Raw genomic sequence first — 23,714 nt, forward strand, 5'->3', positions numbered from 1 at the left:
AACTTTATTGACACATTCCTGGGGTCAGATACATCACATGATCACACTGACAGAACCACAGGCACATAGACACAGGCAACAGAGCATGCACAATGTCGGCACTAGTACAGTGTATATCCACCTTTCGCAGCAATGCAGGCTGCTATTCTCCCATGGAGACGATCGTAGAGATGCTGGATGTAGTCCTGTGGAACGGCTTGCCATGCCATTTCCACCTGGCGCCTCAGTTGGACCAGCGTTCGTGCTGGACGTGCAGACCGCGTGAGACGACGCTTCATCCAGTCCCAAACATGCTCAATGGGGGACAGATCTGGAGATCTTGCTGGCCAGGGTAGTTGACTTACACCTTCTAGAGCACGTTGGGTGGCACGGGATACATGCGGACGTGCATTGTCCTGTTGGAACAGCAAGTTCCCTTGCCGGTCTAGGAATGGTAGAACGATGGGTTCGATGACGGTTTGGATGTACCGTGCACTATTCAGTGTCCCCTCGACGATCACCAGTGGTGTACGGCCAGTGTAGGAGATCGCTCCCCACACCATGATGCCGGGTGTTGGCCCTGTGTGCCTCGGTCGTATGCAGTCCTGATTGTGGCGCTCACCTGCACGGCGCCAAACACGCATACGACCATCATTGGCACCAAGGCAGAAGCGACTCTCATCGCTGAAGACGACACGTCTCCATTCGTCCCTCCATTCACGCCTGTCGCGACACCACTGGAGGCGGGCTGCACGATGTTGGGGCGTGAGCGGAAGACGGCCTAACGGTGTGCGGGACTGTAGCCCAGCTTCATGGAGACGGTTGCGAATGGTCCTCGCCGATACCCCAGGAGCAACAGTGTCCCTAATTTGCTGGGAAGTGGCGGTGCGGTCCCCTACGGCACTGCGTAGGATCCTACGGTCTTGGCGTGCATCCGTGCGTCGCTGCGGTCCGGTCCCAGGTCGACAGGCACGTGCACCTTCCGCCGACCACTGGCGACAACATCGATGTACTGTGGAGACCTCACGCCCCACGTGTTGAGCAATTCGGCGGTACGTCCACCCGGCCTCCCGCATGCCCACTATACGGCCTCGCTCAAAGTCCGTCAACTGCACATACGGTTCACGTCCACGCTGTCGCGGCATGCTACCAGTGTTAAAGACTGCGATGGAGCTCCGTATGCCACGGCAAACTGGCTGACACTGACGGCGGCGGTGCACAAATGCTGCACAGCTGGCGCCATTCGACGGCCAACACCGCGGTTCCTGGTGTGTCCGCTGTACCGTGCGTGTGATCATTGCTTGTACAGCCCTCTCGCAGTGTCCGGAGCAAGTATGGTGGGTCTGACACACCGGTGTCAATGTGTTCTTTTTTCCATTTCCAGGAGTGTATATACAGAAGGGCAGTGCAAATGGTAACAGGTTTGTTTGACCCATGGGAGAGTGTCACTGAGATGTTTAAAGAACTGATTTGGCAGGCTCATGAAGTCAGATGTAAACTATCCCAAGAAAGTCTACTAACAAAGTTTCAGGAACTGACTTTAAATGATGGCTCCAAGAATATACTACAGATGAGAGGCCCAACAAACATACATTTGCTTATATTACACTTAAAGGCTTTGCATAAAAATCGGGAAATGAAATGATATGAACATCTTTTACCTTGTTCATGGGGAAGTAAAAGTGAATCATGAAAGGTGCTGGAAGTGACTGCCCTCAACTTGTAAACGCAAAACACAATGCTGCAGATTCTCAACTGTTGCTGCTAGAAGCTCTGGTGTCACTTCATGTATTTTTCTGATGATGATCTCTCATAAATCTTCCAACTTGTGTGGTTTGTTCCTGTACACCTTGCCTTTTAGGCTAGCGTAGAGGAAAAAGTCAGATGGTGGTAAATCATGTGAGTTTGAGAGACACAGTCCTTTCAGAATCACTCTGTTGGGGAAAAATGATTCAACCTCAACCATGGTCGCTAGAGATGTTGGCATGTGGTGCCATCAACTTGTTGGTAACAGCAGAGGGTAAGTTCTTCGTCGTCCAACTAGTTCACAAATCCCTAAAACATTTTGCTAGAAACTGCACTTCTCACAGTAGACTCTAAGAAAATTGGTCTGATGATGTGATGCTTTGGTATTGCACAGAACACACCAATCTTTTGTAAATGCATGGGTTGTTCATCCAATGCATGTGGATTTTCATTACATCACAAATGTATATTTTGAGAGTTTATGTAGCAGAGATGTGGAACCACGCCTTATCACTGAACCGTGTGTACTGCAATATTCGTGGCCTCTGAGCAATAAATTGGTGAAACCAATGGCAAAATGTAATGCATTTATCTTTGTCATTGACATTCAGTTCCTGAACAACTGTAAAATGTTATGGGTACATGCTGGCTTTCTTCGGAGCTCTGTGACGTGTGCTCCATGACATTCCTCGTTCCTGAGATAAAGATCAAGCAGACTTTGTAAGAGAGGCCACCAATCATTGTTTCACATCAGTCACTTTTTCTTCCGATAATGGTGGCCATTCCCCGTTGTGAAGATGTGAAGATCAACATCGTTCTACTGTTCTCCATCTCGTTCACTAACTTTTGTATGCAGTATTCAGACTATATATGCTGGTCGCCAAACCGTTGCAACAAACATTTGCTGACATGTTTTAATGGAATCAGTAATCCACTGTTGTTTCACACGAAACATGTACTCTTCGACAGAATAGCAATACATTGTCACTGAACACTGGTCTCCAGCAACAGCCATGCTGAAACACACTGTTGCATAAAATGACATTGCAGAGTGTAGTGCTGCCACATCAAAGGTTACAAATTACATGGTGCAATTTCAGCGGAATTACTTCACATGTTTGTGGGGCCCTTTTCGAGTGGGGACACCCTGTACAACCCTCTACATATCGTTCCCATTGTGATCATGAGAATAAGATTAGATTAATTTCAGCACACACAGAGCCATTTAAACAACCATTTTTCCTGCGCTTCATATGTGAATGGAATGGGAAAAAGCCCTAATAACTGGTATAGTGGGACATTCCCTCTGCCATGCATTTCACAGTGGTTTGCAGAGTATAGATGTATGAGGTTCATTCAAATGAAACAAGGTCAGTGTGTCTACCTTTGCCTTACACGTAAGGTGGCACCATGCAACTGCAGTTATGGTGGCGCCATCTATCAGTAAAGACACTGGCACATACACACTGTTTAATGTTGCATAGCACCAGTGTGGTTTCACGCCGAAGAGAAGGTGGTCATACAAGTTATTGTCCACTTCTGAACATACAGGCAAATAAGCAGGAACAATGGGAGTGTTTTGATTTCATGCCCAGCATTATCAAACCATTTTACAGAAACTTAGACAAGTCATCAAGTCGAAACGCCAAGGCATGTTGTCCAATGGCGTTATCCTCCTGCATGATAATGCCCGCCCCCACACGGCCTATGCGGTGAAGACGACATTGCAGCTGTTTTTGGTGGGAAATGCTGGAACATCCACCATACAGTCCTGACCTTTCACCATGTGACTTTCATGTGTTTGGACCTCTAAAACAAGATATTCGCGGACATCGATTCACAACGGACAACAAAATGGGTGACTGAGTCCAGGCCTGGATCCAACAGCAGCCTACTAGTGTCTCCAAGGATGGAATCGACTGGTTAGTGTCTCAATGGGAAAAATGTGCCAACAGTTTTGGTGACTATTTTTGAGTATGTGTACTGGTTATAACTACATTTTTGAGTTAATAAAATCATTACTGTTACTTTACACTAGTGACCGGGTTTTTTTTGAGTGCCCTTTATAGATCACATACTCTGCTGCCCATGTAGCATTTCTGTGTATCCAGCCTACCTAGTATCTGTCAAGTAAGGTGCTACAAATCTTCATTTAGGAATGCAGCTCACAAAATGTATAGCAAAGATTCCAATAGAGCATTAGGGCCTCTGCTCGAGATTCTTTGCTTTTCTCCATATTGCAGAAACCCAAGTAGATACGGCAAAAGTGTTGAAAATGAAGAGCTGTGCATTCAGTCACTGAGACAGGCTGGTAGTCATAACCACATTTGCCAAGTACTAACATAAACTGGCAATTGTCCCAGAACCTAAGTAAAAGATACTGTTGGTGGCATCATGTCACAGTTAGTGGCTTAAATTACAACCTGCACCTTGAGTAGTTTTTAGCACCCTCTGCTGTATATCTTGTTTTGGCGGGTACACAATATATACACTGATTTTCTTTCCAACCTCTTGAAAAATATGTCTAAAGTTTCCCATTTGTTACCTAAGGAGTTTGTTATTCAAAGAACTCTATATATTGTTTGAATCCTGTTGTAGGATAGGCTATGGCCAGAAAATAAAGTTGTGATTGGCTCAGTTTGTTGTACCCGTCAACACTTACTCGTTTTTGAAGTGTAAAGGATAGGCCAGGTGAGTAGCCGCTATACTGGCGTTATGATACACTGCTTTGCAAAACTTAAGGTTGAGATAGTTACATAATGTAACAAATTAATAACTCGGTGCAAATGAAAGAAAGTGCAGGAGCATGTTGCCAAAGGTGATCCAGTTGTCCACAGGAAGCTGGACATTGCGCGGTGTGAGGTCAGCATGACTATAGTGCCAAATGGGGCAGGTCCTGCCACACAAGGCTGTTGAAGGAACAGTAAATGACAGTGTCTTTCAATCAGCCAGCTGTTATGGTGCACTGGCACTTTGGTGGTGTTCGTCATTACAGTATTTCCTAAAGACAATGTTTAAATGACTTCACAAGTGGAAGAATCATCGGGAAACTGGGAGGAGGGTGAAGTTTGTTGAGTGTAGCCCAGGAATATGGTATTGCTCCAAGCATTCTTTCATGTCCATTATCATTGTTCCAAACCTCAAGAACTGCTGGCTAAAGGAGAGGCAGTAGTCAACTACAGCAGCAGATGGCTACTATATTATGCAACAGGCAAGAAGGGGCCAACATCAAACAGTGGGTGCAATTGCAAACCGCATTTAACAGAACTACAAAGCATGCAGTCTCTCACTCCACAGTGGCTGCAGGAGGGTGGTGTGTATTCCTGATGACCAATATGCTATGTTCCGTAGCACCTGGACTTCAGCTGTGTCATTTGTGCTGGTGCCAAGAGCAAAGGTACTGGACCAACAAGGAGTAGGGTCATAACTCTTCTCGGATGAAAGCAGATTCAGTCTGAGTAGTGGTTCTAGATGTAACCTCTTATGGTGAAAGTGGGAACACACAGTAGACCCAGGAACATTGTCAAATATTGTCACATAGAAGAAGGTGTAAGTAGATGGATGACGAACACTAACTTCACTTAACGAAGGTTTATTCAGTACTTACACATACAAGAGTGCCGAGCGAACTGCCTCCGGCCAGAACACATATGATATATATTATATACAGCTACAGAACATTCCGGTAAAATTATTCTTGCCATTTGTGGATACTTCTAGAATGTACTCGAACCGAATATTGAAATTAAATCTTACAGTTCAGGTGAGTTTTGAACTCACGACTCTACATGCAACAGTCTAGTACCGTAACCACTACACTACAGCAACTGTGCTAGTCAGCTTCTTCTGTGACAATATGATTGCTTTGTTAGTCCAGGTGTAGTGCTTTGGCACGACATAGTGTTGCGTGGACATACTGACCTCCAAATCTTTTAACATGGTACATTTGCTGATCCATGTTATTGTCATACCATACTCCTTTACCTTTTGCTCCCACACCACCTACCTTGGGAGCACTGCCCCCCCCCCCCCCCCCTCCCCCGAACCATTGGGGAAATCAGTCCCCACTTCTCACTCAGAGAAACATAAGTTTTCTTCAGCTCCTCTCGCCAGGAAGAGGTCCCTTGGGTCACTCCCTTCCCAAGTTCCTACTGGTGGCAAAGTGGACACCCGCCAGTGGCTGAAGCAGCCACAGGTAGCAGGTCGTAGGGCTTCATGGTCCTCCTCAGTCACTGAGACTGACTCAGTGAAGCCCTCCCAGCCAGAAAAACCAAAGGAGCAGTGAGAGAAACCCAAAAAGAAGACGTCCTCCAAGAACCCAGACATTGCAGTGGCACCCACACCACCACTACCTGCAGGCTCTGCATCTGAGGATGAGGTGGAGATTCTGGCACCCCCTGCAGATCTAGATCTCGCTGGACCCTCACACTCAATGGATGTTGATTGAACAGGTACTCAGTCGATGGCAGCAGGTGACTCTGAGGTGTAAATTGCCTCCTCAAGCACATCAAGCCTTCTCAGCCTCATGATAACATCATCCTCCAGTGGAATTGATGCAGTTTTTTCTACCACCTGGCTGAGCTATGGCGACTGTTAAGCTTTACACCTGTTTCCTGCATTGCCCTCCAGGAAACTTGGTTCCTGGCAATGCTGACCCCTGCCCTCCACGGCTATAGGGGATATTACAAGAACCATAGCGAATATAATAGTGCGTCAGGTGGAGTTTGCATCTATGTCCTGAACTCGGTATGTAGTGAACCTGTGCCCTTTCAAACTCCTCTTGAAGCTGTGGCTGTCAGGATTTGGAAGACGCAGGAAATAACTGTCTGCAACGTATATCTCCCTCCAGATGGTGCAGTACCCCTGAACGTATTGGCTGCACTGATTCATCAACTTTGTAAACCTTTCCTACTTTCGAGAGATTTTAATGCCCATAATCCCTTGTGGGGTGGCACTGTGCTTCCTGGACGAGGTAGAGATGTCGAAAATTTACTGTCACAGATCAACCTCTGCCTCTCAAATGCTGGGCCCCCGACACATTTCATTGTGGCTCATGGTAGTTACTCAGCCATTGATTTATCACTTTGCAGCCCAGGACTTCTCCCATCTGTCCACTGGAGAGCCAATGATGACTTGTGTGGTAGTGACCACTTCCCCATCTTCTTGTCTCTCCCCCAGCATCATGCCCACGGACAGCTAACTAGATGTACTGCAGACGAGGCATACTGGGAAACTTTCACCTCTGCTGTCACCATTTAATCTCCTCCACATGGTATCATCGATGTGATGGTTGGGCAGGTCACTAGAATGATAGTTTCTGTGGCGAAAATGCAATCCCTTGTTCCTTAGGGTGCCACTGGTGAAAGACAGTACCTTGGTGGTCACCGGGAATTGCTGAGGCCATTAAAGAGCATAGGTGGGCTCTACAGCGACATAAGCTGCACCCTTCCCTGGAGCACCTATTAGATTTTAAACAGCTTTGTGTCCGCATTCACCAGCTTGTTAAAAGACGGAAACAGGAGTGTTGGGAGAGCTACGTCTCGACCATTCGATGCCATACATCACCTTCCCAAGTCTGAATGAAGATCAGACATGTTTTAGGGTACCAGAACCCAACAGGTGTCCCAGGTGTTAACATAGATAGTGTTTTATCTACCGACACAAACACAATTACTGAGCACTATGCTTGAGCCTCTGTGTCGGCGAATTACCCCCCAGCCTTTCGCCCCCTCAAACAGCAGATGGAAGGGAATGTCCTCTCGTTCTCTGCATGCCACATTGAACCTTTACAGAGTGGGAACTACTCAGCACCCTTGCACGTTGCCACGACACAGGTCCTGTACCAGATCAGATCCACAGTCATATGATTAAACATCTCTCGTCCAACTACAAGCGACATCTCCTTGTCATCTTTAACAGGATCTGGTGCAACAGCATCTTTCCATTGCAATGGCGGGAGAGCACCATCATCCTAGTGCTCAAACCCGGTAAAATCCCACTTGATGTGGATAGCTATCAGCCCATCAGCCTCACCAACGTTCTTTGTAAGCTGCTAGAATGTATGGAGAGCCAGCGGTTGCGTTGGGTCCTGGAGTCACATGGTCTACTGGCTTCATGCCAGGGAAGTTTCCGCCAGGGTCGCTCTACCACTGATAATCTTGTGTCCATCAAGTCTGCCATTCGAACAGCCTTTTCCGTATGCCAACACTTGGTTACTGTCTTTCTTGATCACCGAAAAGCTTAAGACACGAGCTGGTGACATCATATCCTTGCCACGTTATATGAGTGGGTTCTCCGAGGCCTGCTCCCGATTTTTATCCAAAATTTCCAGTCACTCCATACTTTCTGTGTCCAAGTTGGTGCCTCCCATAGTCCCCCCATATCCAGGAGAATGAGGTCCCGCAGGGTTCTGTATTGAGTGTCTCTCTGTCTTTAGTGGCCATTACTGGTCTAGTAGCAGCTGTAGAGCCGTCGGTCTCACCTTCTCTGTATGCTGATGACTCCTGCATTTCGTACTGCTGTTCCAGTTTCTGAGCGGTGCACACAAGGCGCAGTCACGGGCTTTAGCTCACGGCATCCAGTTTTCATCTGCAAAGTTGTGTGTCGTGCACTTCTGTCTGCGTTGTACCGTTCAACTGGAACCCGAATTTTACCTTAATGACGATCCACTCCCTGTAGTGGAGACATACTGATTCTGAGGACTGGTTTTCAATGCCCACCTCACTTGGCTTCCTCACCTTGGTCAGCTTAAGCGGAAGTGCTGTTAGCACCTCAATTCCCTCCGCTGTCTGAGCAACACCAACTGGGGTGCAGATCACTCTACACTGCTGCCGCTATGCAGAGCCCTTGTTCAATGCTGCCTTGACTATGGTTCTGCGGCGCCTGCAGCGTTGCGTTTACTCGACCCAGTGCACCACTGGGGCATTCGACTAGCGACGGGAGCTTTTAGGATGAGTCCGGTGATTAGCACCCTGGTGGAGGCCTGAGTCCCTCCATTGAAGGTTAGGCGTGCACAACTGCTCGCTCATGCATCGGCGGCCCAGGTCAGGGCTCACGATTGCAGTTCAAGTCCAATTGCTTCTGTCTGAACTGCAGTCCTTCCCTGTACCACCTCTACTTGAGGTCCATTCACATACACCTACATGGTGTAAATCTTGGCCGAAGCTTCGCCTGGACCTTTCACATGGCCCTAAGGACTCAGTTACTTCTGCAGCTCTCCGCTGCCACTTCCTCTCGATTCTTGATTTGTTCCGGGGCTCTGAAGTGGTTTACACCGACGGCTCGATGGCTGATTGGTCACGTTGGCTTCGTTTACATTCACAGAGGCCATATTGAACAGCATCCTTGCCCATTGGCTGTAGTGTTTTCACTGCAGAGCTGGTGGCTATTTCTCGTGCTCTTGAGCACATCCATTCATGCCCTGGGAAGTAATTTCTTCTGTGTACTTACTCCTTGAGCAGCCTACAAGCTATCGACCAGTGCTCCCCTCATCATCCTTTGGTAGCGACAGTCCATCTATGCCCTAGAACAATCCAGTTGTTCAGTGGTGTTTGTCTGTACCCCAGGTCACGTCGGACTCAAAGGCAACAAACTTGCCGACAGGCTGGCCAAACAAGCTACACGGAAACTGCTTCTGAGATGGGCATCTCTGAAACTGACCTACGTTCAGTATCATGCTGCAAGGTTTTTCGGCTTTGGGAGATGGAATGGCATAACAGTCCGCACAACAAACTGCGTGTCATTATGGACACTACGGATGCGTGGAAGTCTTCCATGCGGGCCTCTCGCATGGACTCTGTGGTTCTCTGCCAGCTTCGCATTGGCCATGCTTGGGTCGCCCACGGCTGTCTTCTGTCAGTGCGGCGCCTGATTGACAATGGCCCATATTCTAGTGCACTGCCCTACTTCGACTGCTCTGCAATGAAATCTTTGGTTACCGGACTTGTTGCCACTAATTTTATCTGGCAACACCTCACCGGCTGATTTAATTTTACGTTTTATACATGAGGGTGGGTTTTATCATTTGATCTAAGTTTTACCACATGTCCTTTGTCCCTCTGTGTCCTCCACCCTAGTGCTTTTAGGGTGGAGGTTTTAATGTGTTGCAGAGTGGCTGGCTTCTCCTTTTTATTCTCATAGTCAGCCAGCCATGGTAATCTGCTTTCTTGTTTTAATCTCTTCTACCGGTTTCTTGCGTGTCTGTGGTTTTCTTGTCATCTTTTGTTCCTTGTGATGTTTGTTGCCTTTTTGTTGTTGTTGTCGCTTTTCCTTCCTTTTGGTATTGTGCTCTATGTCTCGTTTGTTTTATTCTTTCCCTCGTATGGTTGTTTTAACAGGAACAAGGGACCAATGACCAAGCAGTTTGGTCCCTTTCCCCCCCTTTGTAAACCAACCAACCATACTCCCTTCCCACATTTGTCCTTCCAGGGATGCATTTGGCACTGACTTATTTTTTATGTATGACTATGTATCACTGTATTGAACAATGCAGGTGGAGCAGCTCTTGGAACATGAGGATGCGAAAGGACTGGTCTGCCCACTCCCTTGACTATAAACTCATCGAGCATGTGAGATGCGTTGGGGAGGCATATTGCAGCATGTCAACATGTACCAATGACCATCCAGTAGTTTTCAACCTAGCTGGTGGAAGAATGGTATGCACTACCACAAGAACGCCTTACCAACCTTGTGGCGCGCATGACAGCATACTGCCTAGTGTGCATTGACTCCCGTGTGATCACATATCCTTTTAATAACAATGTACCACCTTTTGTAATGTCCAGGGGACCATCATAAATATCAACAATTCTTCAATGTAATTACTGTGTTTGAGTAAAAGTGGCATTTATCTTCATCTTGTTGCATATTTCTTTCAGTTACCTTTGGTACTATACTGTAGCAATTTTTTCTATTTGTGGTCAAAGTTTCATCAAGCTATAAGATTTGATAGTGACATGTCTTGTGAATTACTTCTGTCCCTAAATTTAGCATACCAGCTTATTACAACATGCTATTTATTCACATTGTGGCAAATGAAAACAAAGCAGACTTGATGCAGTGGTAAGTGCTTGCATTGTAGCTCATACGTAAAATCTTATATACTTGCAGTAGACCAAACAACAAGCCATTTACCCCATTACCACTGCATACCACTATGCCCCGCAGGCACAATTTGAAAAACAATGGATTGACCATAATCACTTAGGCTTTCAGCTATTAGTTGACTACAGCTACTAACTTGTGACCACAGTGAATAAAAATAATAAAAATGAAGTAAATGGATGAGAGCAAGTAGGTTTCAGGAATGTTATGTGGAATAATAGTCTCATTATTAAAATGTATGCCATAAGCTTAAAAAAAGAGAAATAAAATAAGCCTTAGTGTCCGTTCAGATTTATGGTGTGGAGATTTTAAGTCAATGAACTGGAAGAAAGGTCAGTAACTTAGTTCACCAAATCAGCAGGAATTTAGTTTATTAAATTAAGAGAGGTCATTATGTGGAAAGATCAGCTTAAGGTCAGTGACTATCACAGTGACTGTCAGTGCTACAATATTCGTTCTGGCAAATATTACTTTGTCTTAGTAAAAAATATCCAGCATAGTTCATGAAAATGAAGTTAGTCAAAACCTTTCTTTTGCATGGTGAGGAAGTAATAGAACTGTGTGTCAGTATTCTTAACTATAGTGTGCAAGTTAGACAGGAAGATGTTGCTCTTCTTTTCTCTCTCCTGTCAGTAATAAGTGCCAAAGCATAGGTAATAATAGTGAACAAGATCATGTCTGCTGTGATAAGCTACCTTCGCAGAGACTTGCCCTCTGGAGATTTTGATATTTACAAACACAAAGTACTTACAGTGAGGTCATAGAAGTTACGGAATACCTCCTAACAACATGTTGGACCTCCTTTTGCCCAAAATAGTGCAGCAGCTCGACGTGGGATGGACTCAGCAAGTCATTGGAACCTCCCTGCAGAAATATTGAGCCCTGCTGCCTCTGCATGCGTCCATAATTGCGAAAGTGTTACCTGTGCAGGATTTTGTCCCAAATTGACATCTTGATTATGTCTCTTAAATTATTTTGTGGCATTAATGTTGAGCAATCTGGGAACAATATCATTCGCTTGAAATGTCCAGAATATTGTTCAAACAATTCATGAACAATTGTGGCCTGGTGACATGGCACATTATTATCCATAAAAATTTGATTGTTGTTTGGGAACATGAACTCCAAGAATGGCTGCAAGTGATCTGAAAGTAGCCAAACATAACCATTTCCAGTCAATTATTGGTTCATTTACACCAGAGGACCCAGTCCATTCCAAGTAAACGCAGCCCACACCATTATAGAGCCACCACCAGCTGGCACAGTGCATTGTTGACATGGTATTCGCCACACTCAAACACTACCATCAGCTTGTACTAACTGAAATCAGGACTCATCTGACCAAGCCACAATTTTCCAGTCATCTAGGGTCCAACCGTTATGGTCACGAGTCCATGAGAGGTGCTGCAGGTGGTGTCGTGCTGTTAGCAAAGGCACTCATGTTCGTCATCTGCTGCCATAGCCCGTTAATGGAAAATTTCACCACACTGTTCTAATGAATACGTTTGTTGTACAATTTCTGCCGTTGTTTCAATCAGTGCTGCTTATCTTTTAACACTGACAACTCTATGCAAATGCCACTGCTCTCGGTCATTAAGTGAAGGCCGTTGGTGAGAGGTAATGTCTGAAATTTGGTGTTCTTGGCACACTCTTGACACTATGAATCTCGGATTCTTGAATCCCCAAATGATTTCCGAAATGGAATATTCCAAGTGTCCAGCTCCAAGTATCATTCCACTTTCAGAATCCGTTAATTCCCATTGTGCAACCATAGTAACATCGGAAACCTTTTCACATGGATAATCTGAGTAGAAATTATAGCTCCATCAGTGCACTGCCCTTTTATACCTTGTGTATGCAATACCACCACCATCTGTTTTTGTGCATATTGCTATTACATGACTTTTTTGTCACCTAGCTATATATCATTTTTGGTTCCCTGGAAATGATTTTGCCCCATGACTGTGATGTAATCCAGGACAGAAAGAAGGTCAGCGTTGGTCATAAAGTCATCTGCCTTTTTTATTGCAGTGCAGATCTAGTTTTCAACTGGCAGTGCACCTATCATTAGTTTGTCATAAGCAGTCATGTAGACTGAACGTAATTATAACTAGTTGGATTAATGCTTGGACATGCCTCAGTTATATTGGAATGTGGGTTGCTATAATTACTTTGAGTCTTATAAGGCACTGATGATAGCTGCACTGTACTTAATGTTACAGCCTTCATAGGTGATTCATTGTACTTAAGATGAATCATTTTCAACGATCTAGTGCCCACTATTATGTTCTTTGTACTTACTATAAAGCTAAAATATTTGCTAGTGTATTTAAAATATAATTTTTATGTTGAAATTGAATGGTTGAGTTGTAGTTTTTCTCGTACTGCTTGGTGCAAGTTATTAACAAATCAGTGTGTTGCAGTTATTGGATATCTACTTTTTGGTTTGTATCACTTGTAGTACTCCTTAATTCATATTTGTTTTGTTAATGTTACGTATTTTGTCTTCTTTGTGTTCTTGAGCCACGGAACAATAAAAAATTTTCAAAGCATCTAGGGAACTTTGTTGTTATGTATTCTGTATAGGACATTGTTTCTTTCTTTCCAGGTATTGGAGATTTCCATTCTATTGAGCCACCTAATGATGATGATGACGACAATGGAGGCCGAAGAACTGGTAGGAGTTTAAGAGATGAATTATTTAAACCTGGATATCAGTATAAGCATCCAGGTGTTAAAGGGTACTTGGAAGACAAGAAAGAAGATAATGATTTAGATGAGAGGTATACATACTAATTTTATAGATATAATAGAATTGTTTCATGTTTTAGAAGAGTGCTGGAGTTATCAATAGCGCAGTAAGTTACTTGAACTCTTGTGACAGAATTTATTGTAACATAGTTGGCACAACTACAGTTATATAGTTGTAAGCGAAGTGCAACATGTGACAGGATGAAACACTCACTTTGTACAGAGAGCAGAAATTGGTTTGTTATAGTTAATAGTGTGGTTTGCTAAGAACTCTTAGTTTTGAAAGAGAAGATACATTTGTCCATGTGAGTATATAATTAATTTGCCGTTGCTTTTGGATTCAGTTTGATTTTTGCAACTTTTATTCATTTTTGGTTATTCGATGTGTCCAGTTACTTTGTTCATTCAGCTCTCCCTAGTTACTGAAGGAGCACTGAGACTGAAAAGCTATACTCTGTTCAAAAATTATATAAGGGTTGACTCTCCAGCAGGAGCACACAGAAGCTTGGAGCAGAGTTAGCACATTCCACATGGAAAGTACTTGTAATCTTCATTTTATTAAACATATCTAAACTCGTCACCCCTGGGGGCTCACAATTATTTGGTGAGTATGTGCAGGGTGAATGTGGGGCCCCATGCCATTGCACTACTTCTCCCTTTCCAGTGCTGCAGTTTTACACTCTGACTATATCTTTCACCGACTTATTCTCTAGGACAGATTTGCTGCTGCACAGCTTTGTTGTGGGCAACCACAGCTGTAAGAATTCATTCTCATTCAATGGAACTGCAGCAGCTGTTGAATAATCCTTTATTAGCACAACTAGTTTTGCAACCTAAAATTGCATCATTAGGTACATCTGAACAGAAAAAGCAGAGATTGGAGGAAAAATTAAAATTTTTGACAAGAGGTCCAGTGAAATCAATATGTAACTGCAATAATGTTTAGATACTAAATGTATGAAATCGAAAATAACCAGCAAGAGCATCAGGTACACAATAAGCAAAATACTCACATTCAAGTTATTGATGTCACTGGACCCTTGTCAAAAATTTTAATTTTTCCTCCACTCTGCAGCCGCCCCCCCCCCCCCCCCTCACCTCGATGTATCTGATGATGCAACATCAGGTTGTACTGCTAAAGGATTATTCAAGCAGCTGCTGCAGTTTTGTTAAACAAGGATCATGGCTGACAGCCGAGCTCACTCTGTTATGGCTTGTCCCACTTTGGTCCCTTATCTTACATCACATATTTTAGATATTCAGTCCCAACATTTGGGTTTGACTTCTACATTTTCAAAAATTTTACAAATTATATGGGACACGAGGGGAAGGTTGCCCATTACCCAGCATGGTAACCAGTTCATGTGAGTGGTCATTAAGTACCTATTCAGTTCTAGCTTTCTGACCATGCAGGGATCATATTTTTGATGCCTGAGTTTTCATCTCCCCGTGAATTCCAAGGAGTAAGTGCCTGTCCTTGGAATGATCATCACATCAGGAGATCTTTGCTCTGACTGGGTGATACCTGTGGAGAGAGCCACGTTAGGAGTAGGCAGCATCATATCAAATATTTGACACCATGAAATGGCCAAAGTTACCAGCCTGTGGTTGCAAGGCTCTGACAGTCTCCTGAGACAGACTACAATTCAGCGCAGATCCTAATTACTGTAGGAACTTTCTCTCTTTGGTTATGGGCCTCAATTCCTGGTATGCACGTGAATAGAGGGACGATTTTTTGTGGAGAACATTGAAACTGTATTTGGTGAACCCTCTTCTCATAGCAAATGACAAAGTGGTTTCATCTTAATTAAGATGACAAATTCCTTCTCATCCCTGGTGTCACTCTCGAGTAACCAACTTGGTAAAGTACCTGTTGTCATCACAGCCCATAAGAACCTAAACATGGTTGTCAGGTAACAAGATACTGGTGCATTCATCCTAGTGTTTGATGGGGATTCGCTTCCAGGAAAGATGAAAATTATGGTTTATTACTGCTGTGTGAATCTGTCTTTCCCACACCTTATGCTGTGTTTTAAACATCAACACTTTGACCGTATGTCTTCCACTGTGGGGAAATACGACTTTGTCTGGAACGGGTCATCTGACTGTCCAGCTTCTTTCCAGTCTTTATCAGTTTCCTCAGTGATGGTACGCCTACCACTATTCCACATTTTCTGTTATTGATCTTACGCTTTCGTCTTCCAATCTTGTAACTTCGCTACACTGGTTGCTACATGACAATCTTAGTGATGGTAACTGCTGTCCCCTGCCCTACAGATAATTTAACACACTGAATTCTTCCAAGAGCCAACTGACAGTTGTATACTTCTGCTATCACATTCACACCTCTGTCAGGATGCATCTGCCAGGTTGTGGAAGCCATCTGTGGTGCCATCATCCATGCAGCTGGAACTGCTGTTGCCCTTTCTGCATGCTCCTTTCACTGCCAGCCAATGCCTTGGTGGATCAAAGATATTGCAACATATGTATGGTATCATAGATGGGCCCTGCAACATTTCAAGAGACAGCTTTCATGGAATCCTCCTTACTTTTAAACAACTTTTCACTAAGGCTTGTTATCTAACCAAGTGCAATAAGAAGAAATGCTGGGAGTGCTACATCTCCTCCTCGGGAACATAGGAATCTTTTGGGACCAAGATCCTTAGTTGTTCGGGCTGCCAGAGATTAACAATTTTTCCAGATCTTTTCCTTTTTGGGGGTATTTCTACCTGTGTGTTGTTTCATGCTGAACAGCTCACGTTCCACTGTGGGATAGCGTCAGCAACCTCCTCTTTCTTGGTTGTCTTTCAGATACGTAACTGACAAGTTCAAGACATCTCCTTTGCCGGATTGTAAGATGAACCTTTCACTGACTGGGCATTATCAGGCTTTGACTCCTCACCGTATTCATCCCCAGCACTGATTAGATACCTAATCAGGTAATCTACATATACACCTACATAGGTGCTCTGCAAATCACACTTAAATGCCTGCAGAGGCTATTATTCCACTCAAAAATTGTGCGGAAAAAATGAACACCTACGTCTTTCCATGCAAGCTCAGATTTCCCTTATGTTATTATAATGTTCATTTCTCCCTATGTTCCTTGGCGTCCACAAAATATTTTTGCATTCAGAGGAGAAAATTGGTGATTAAAATTTCATGAAAACATCCTGCCACAACGATTAACACCTTTGTTTTGATGATGTCCACCCCAAATCCTGTATCATGTTTGTACAGTCTCTCGCCTATCTCTTGATAATACAAAACATGCTGCCCTTCTTTGAACTTTCTCGAAGTATTCCGCGAACCCTCTCAGGTAAGGATCCCACTCTGCGCAGCAGTACTCCGAAAGAGGATGGATAAGAACAGTGTAGACGGTCTAATAGATCTGTTGCATTTTCTAAGTGTGCTGCCATTAAACCATAGATTTTGGTTTGTCTTCTCCACAATATTTTCTGTGTGTTCTTTCCTATTTAAGTTGTTCGTAATTGTAATTCCTAGGTATTTAGTTGACTTTACGGGCTTTTGATTTGACTGATTTATGGTGTAACTGAAGTTGAACAGATTCCTTTTAGTACTCATGTGGTTGACCTCACCCTTTTCGTTATTTAAGGTCAATTGCCAATTTTCACACCACATCTTTTCTAAATTGTTATGCAATTTGTTTTGATCTTCTGATGACTTTACCAGACAATAAACAGCAGCAGCATCTGCAAACAACCTTACACAGCTGCTCAGATTGTCTCCTAATTCGTTTATATAGATAAGGAACAGTAGAGGGCTTGGGGAATGCCAGAAATCACTTCTGTTTCACTCCATAACTGTGACCTCTCTGACAGGAAATCACGAATCCAATCGTATAACTCAGACAATATTTCATAAGCACGCTGTTTGATCACAAGCCGGTTGTGTGGTACAGTGTAGAAAGCCTTCTGGAAACCTAAAGATACAAAAGCAATTTGGAATCCCTTGTCAGTAGCACTTCACAGTTTGTATGATTAAAGAGCTAGTTGTTTTCACAACAATGGTGCTTGCTAAATCCGTGTTAAGTGTGTGTCAATACAAGGTAATTCATAATGTTCTAACACAGTGTATGTCCCAAAATACTGCTGCATTTGGATGTTAATGATATGGGTCTGTAATTTAAAGGATTAATCTGAATGCCTTTTTGAATGTTGGTACGACCTGTGCAACTTCCCAGTCTTTGGCTTCGGATCTTTTCTCAAGTGAGTGATTGTATATGTTTGGTAAGTATTAGACTATTGCATCAGCATACTCTGAAAGGAACCTAATTGGTATACAGTCTGGACTGGCAGACTTGCTTTTATTAAGTGATTTAAGTTGCCTCACTACACTGAGGTTATCTACTTCTAAGTTTCATTGGCAGCTGTTTGTGATTTGAATTCTGGAGTGTTTACTTCATCTTCATTGGTGAAGAAATTTCAGAAGGTTGTGTTTTGGAACTCTGCTTTAGCAGCACTGTCATCAATAGTATTTTTATTTCGTTGATGTTGTGTACAGAAGGCATTGATTGTGTCTTGCTGTTAGTATACTTTACTTACAACCAGAATCTCTTTGGATTTTCTGACAGGTTTTGAGATAAAGTTTGTGGAAACTATTATAAGCATTTGAACCCTGTACTGAATTTCGAGCTTCTGTAAAGAATGGACCAATCTTGGGGATTTTGCTTTCGTTTAAATTTGGCATGCTTTTTTTCGTTGTTTCTGAAACAGTGTTCTGACCGGTTTTGTGTACCGAGGGGGATAAGCTCTGTCGTTTGTTAATTTATTTGGTATAAATCTCAGTTGCTGTCAGTACTATTTCTTTGAATTCAAGTCGCATCTGAATGTCACTGAAAGACGTCATCTTCTGTGTGTATTGGTTAGAAGGTGTTTTTCCTTTGCAGTGGTGAATAGTATCATTGTCGCAATCCATAGAACAGGCGAAACCCAACTTCTGTCAACAGCTATTGTCTGATTAGCCTCTCCAAAGCACTCTGAAAACGTCTTGAAAGGATGGTAACTCGACAATTATGTTCTGTTATCGAATCACGTGGCCTTCTGTCCCCCAACCAGTATGGCTTTCGAGAGGGACGAATCGTATCTGACCATGTGTTTAGGTATCAAACAGCAGTCCAACAGGGTTTTTCTAAACTTAAAAACCCTTACTGCAGTCTCTTCTGATCTACATAAGGCACACGTCACTGCTCAGCACCTTCACATTTCATTTATGCTTTCATGACTAGTGCTTTTGTGGCTTAATACCAATTTGTATTTGTCAGTTTTTATCCCACTTGGTGTTTTGGATTATAATTGGTACATAATGCAGCTTCCCCTATGAGTCTAAGACAGTGATATCCTGCAGGTCTCTCTTTCTGAGTGCCACACACTTTTACATCGCCATCAGTGGGATAATAATCACCGTCAGACAATTGGTCGCCCCTGCGCTGTATGTCAATGACTTTTGCATGTGGAATAGCTTTAAATCTGTAGCCTTGGCTGAGCACCATCCACAAAGTTCCATTTGTAGGACCTTCAGTTGGACCCTTTCCCATGGATTCCAATTCTTTTCTGTGAATATATGATTCATGCATTTTTGTAATCATATGATAGTCCATCCTGACTCAGAACTCTGCTTGGGTGCCCAGAGCCTGGTCATTGTTGCATAATACTGATTTTTGCAACACCTCTTTAATAAAAAGCTGATATAGTTGCCCCATATTCATAAGCTTAAGACCAGCTACATGCAAAAGCTGAGTGCTTCCTCTTTCCCTGACCACATATCTTTGGGTGCATGTTACTCTATTTAATATTTTATGGGCCTTTATCTTGTTCTGATTGGGTGCCAGGCTTATGGCTCAGTGGCACCTTTAGTTTTGAAATGGTTGGATCCAGTCCGTCATCATGGAGTAACACTGGTTGCTGGTGCCTTCTAGACTTGTCCAGTAGACAGTGTGGCGAAATACCGTATTTACTCGAATCTAAGCTGCACCTGAAAAATGAGACTCGAAAGCAAGGAAAAAAAATTTTCCTGAATCTAAGCCGCACCTGAAATTTGACTCAAAATTCAAGAGGAGAGAAAAGTTTTAGACCGCACTCCAAATCGAAACAAAGTTGGTCCATTGTAACACGAGACACAATTTAGGTCGAATGAATGACGATACAGCTACAGTAGTTTGGTTCGAGTCGCAAGCTTAGCAGTTAAGCTTTACCAGGTAGCCATTGCTATGCATCAGGCGCTCCGTCCGTATTTATACGGATACCCTTCCTTTTTCACGTGCTTCGTCTGGTTTGAATTGATTGCTTATTTTTCTTTGATTTGATAAATGCCGTTCTCTTTGTTATAGGTGTTTACGTCATTCTAAGCTGAAAATGCAGTACTGTACTGTGTCATGCATTATTTGTCTCATTCTGATAATGAGTGTTTACGGCCTGTCGCCGCTTGCGGCATGGCTTGCTTTTGTGCACGCTACCGCCGCTTACAATTAGAAGAAAAAGAGAGGAATCGTCTCATTAGCGAAACAATGGCAAGAGACTGCCATTTGTTGTTACTTACACTGCTGCTTTCTTTGATAATGATCAACAAGAACCAAATAATAGGCTGCGTATGATGGAAGATGTTCTGAACGAGAGTTTAGCGAAAATTTTTCTCCGTTTGAAAATCTTTGCAGGCACCTCTTTAGTACATTACATTCTGTACAGAAATTAGAGTAATCTTAGATTTAAAAATCTAGTCAATTGTCGTGCTTCATTTCTGACTATCACTATTAGGCCTAAGAATAATACGAATATAAACATGACATGATATGTATATTCTTCCGCTTTTGCTGTTGTCTCACTCTAGTTTGGTAGTTTATTAGGCAGACAGGGTTTAAATGAGATAGCAGCAAACACGAAACAGTACATGGCAAAATGTTTATACTCATATTATTCTTATGGTGAAGAGAATACTGCATGTAATTCACAATTTGTAAAAGTTCCTATTAGCAACGATCTTTTCTCACAGCTAGGAAAAAATTCAGAGCGTAGAGTTGGCCATATTGACAAACATCCCAAACAGTCTTACCAGTCGGATTTTCATAGTACATAGAAATGCTGCTACATTTGAAGATGAACAATACGGAATTTGTATTTACTTCATTGGATAATGTATGAAACTGCAGTGGTTGAAACTCGGGGCGGAGAAAGAAGCTCGTCTTGCACCTTTTTTTTTTTTTTTTTTTTTAATTTATTTACTGACGTAGAGGTTTTGGCGCCACTATTTATCTTTGTGCCTGCAAAGCATGCCTGTGAAGCGCTACATATATTCGACGGCAGAAGTTAGTTGTGGCGGCACCTACCAACATTTTTCAGAACTTCCGCTTGCTATGCACTTGATTCTAAGCCGCAGGCGGTTTTTTGGATTACAAAAACCAGAAAACAAGTGCGGCTTAGATTCGAGTAAATACGGTAAATAAAAAAAATTAAATTTATTAATTTTTGAAAAGAGGAAAAATTATGGATATGGAACTGTAACCTTAGAATTTTTGAAAGGCTTTTTTTACGGAGTGTATTGACCGGCTTGAATGCGGACAAATTTAGTGCTGTGTGAAATTTGCCTGTAATATAATTTACCATTCCGATTAATTACATTTTTGAATTCTACGTCACTGTTCATTTAATCGGAGTTCTCACCTTAAACGTAGAATTAGTCCTTCTGCCACAATATTAATTCATTAGTCGCCATCGATGTTCTTCTCTTTGTTGACCGTGTGTATCTTCCTGAGTTGGCATTGATTCACTTCACGAAGACGGAGGAAACCAAGGAATACAATGCTACGTCGCTTTAAATAATTCTCGTAAAACTTAGATACTTCTCACTATTTTTTATTCACAACACAATAAGACTTGCTCTGCTCGTCGCACAAACCATAAACACTAACAATATGGCTGCCTTTCTGCACACACCAAAAATTACGTCCATCCTCTCTTAACTCCTTCTTGGAGTATGAAACAAAAGAGAATCCAATATGCACATTACAGAGATTATATTCTACATCCCTCTCAATTTAATCTTTGGCGTAGCCTTTAAGGTATTGTATGTCTCTGTGTCAGAATGTATCATTACAACAGTCTCCACCACACCGAAACGGGAATCTTCCTTCATCAGTTCCAACAGTACAAATTCTTGCTCACTCTTGCAGCCACTATCTGACAATTTCTTAATCATCCAACTTTGCATACACGAAGCATTGACATCCTCACATCTGCTGTCAGATGTGATTTCCATTTGGAATGTGCCTTGAAGCCCTCTTTATAACATGCTTCCCATTTTCGTGCCTCCCTCACCCCCAAACTATAGGCTAGGACTGATCTATTTCAAGGTCTTTGTTCATTATGTGCTGGATGTGTTCCAATCTCTAACATCCTCTACAGTTTTTGCCCTCTAAAGTTCTCTTTAGCACCATGGAAGTCATTCCCTTATATCTTAACAGATGCCCTATCATCCTTTCCCTTCTCCTTGTCAGTGTTTTCGACATATTTCTTTCCTCTCTGATTCTGTGCAGAACCACCTCATTCCTTACCTTATCAGTCCACCTATTCAACATTCATCTGTAGCAACACATCTCAAATGCTTCGATTCTCTTCTGTTCTGCTTTTCTCACAGTCCGTGTTTCACTACTATACAGTGCTGTGCTCCAAACGTCATTCTCAGAAATTTCTTCCTCAAATTAAGGCCCATGTTTGATACTAGTAAACTTCTCTTGACCAGACCAGGAATGGCCTTTTTGCCAGTGCTAGTCTGCTTTTGATGTCCTCCTTGCTCTGTCCCTCATTGATTATTTTGCTGCCTAGGTAGCAGAATCCCTTAACATCATATACTTTGTGATCAGCAATCCTGATGTTAAGTTTCTCGTTGTTCTCATTTCTGCTGCTTCTTATTACTTTCGTCTTTCTTTGATTTACTCTTAATCCATATTCTGTAGTCATTAGACTGTTCATTCCATTCAGCAGATCATGTAATACTTCTTCACTTTCACTCAGGATAAGAATGTAATCAGCAAATTGTATCATTGAAACCCTTCACCTTGAATTTTAATTCCACTTGTGAACCTTTCTTTTATTTCCATCATTGCTTCTTCTATGTACAGATTGAACAGTAGGGGCAAAAGACTATATCCCTGTCTTACACCCTTTTTAAATTACGCGTATCTCCCTATAACTTAGCCCTATTTTTCTCAGAATTTCAAACATTTTGCACCATTTTACATTGTCGAACACTTTTTGCAGCTCAACGAGTCCTATGAATGTGTATTGATTTTCTTTAGTCTCGCTTCCATTATCAACTGCAGTATCAGAATTGCTTCTCTGGCCCCTTTACCTTTTCTGAAGCCAAACTGGTTGTCATCTAACACATCCTCAATTTTCTTTTCTATTCTTCCATTCTACCCTTGTCAATGACTTGGATGCTAGAGCTGCTAAGCTGATTGTGCAATAATTCTTGCACTCGTCAGCTCTTGCAGTCTTCAGAATTGTATGGGTGATATCTTTCTGGAAGTCGGATGGTATGTCGCCGGACTCGTACATTCTATACACCAGCCTAACTAGTTATTTTGTTGCTACTTCCCCCATTGATTTGAGACATTCTTATTGAGTGTTATCTATCCATTCTGCCTTATTTGATCTTGAGTCCTGCAAAGCTTTTTTAAATTCTGATTCTAATACTGGATCCCATACCTCTTATAAATCGACTCCTGTTACTTCTTGTATCATATCAGACAAATCTTCCCCCTCATAGTGGCTTTCAGTGTATTCTTTCCACCTATCTGCTCTCTTCTCTGTGTTTAACAGTGGAATCCCCATTGCACTTTTAATTTTACCACCCTTGCTTTTAGTTTCACCGAAGGTTGTTTTGACTTTCCTGTACGCGGAGTCAGTCCTTCCAACAATCATTTATTTTTTGATTCCTTCACATTTTTATGCAGCCATTTCATCTTAGCTTCCCTCCACTTCCTGGTTATTTCATTCCTTAGAGACTTGTTTCTGTATTCATGAGTTTCCCGGAACATTTTTGTACTTCCTCATTTCATCAATCAACTGAAGGATTTCTTCTGTTACCCATGGTTTCTTCACAGTTTCCTTTTTTTAACCTAT

At 42.7% G+C, this 23,714-nt stretch overlaps 1 protein-coding gene across 1 annotated transcript in view; it reads left to right on the top strand.

Moving 5' to 3' along the window:
* LOC124595047 (HCLS1-associated protein X-1) overlaps nucleotides 1-23,714 on the top strand; it is a 93,730-nt gene that overhangs the window by 26,158 nt on the left and 43,858 nt on the right. The window contains exon 4 of the mRNA XM_047133611.1: nucleotides 13,436-13,610. Coding sequence (XP_046989567.1) covers nucleotides 13,436-13,610 — 175 coding nt within the window. The remainder of the gene's footprint in view (nucleotides 1-13,435; nucleotides 13,611-23,714) is intronic.

This window comes from Schistocerca americana, chromosome 2, assembly GCF_021461395.2.
Source record: "Schistocerca americana isolate TAMUIC-IGC-003095 chromosome 2, iqSchAmer2.1, whole genome shotgun sequence".
NCBI classification, from domain to species: domain Eukaryota; kingdom Metazoa; phylum Arthropoda; class Insecta; order Orthoptera; family Acrididae; genus Schistocerca; species Schistocerca americana.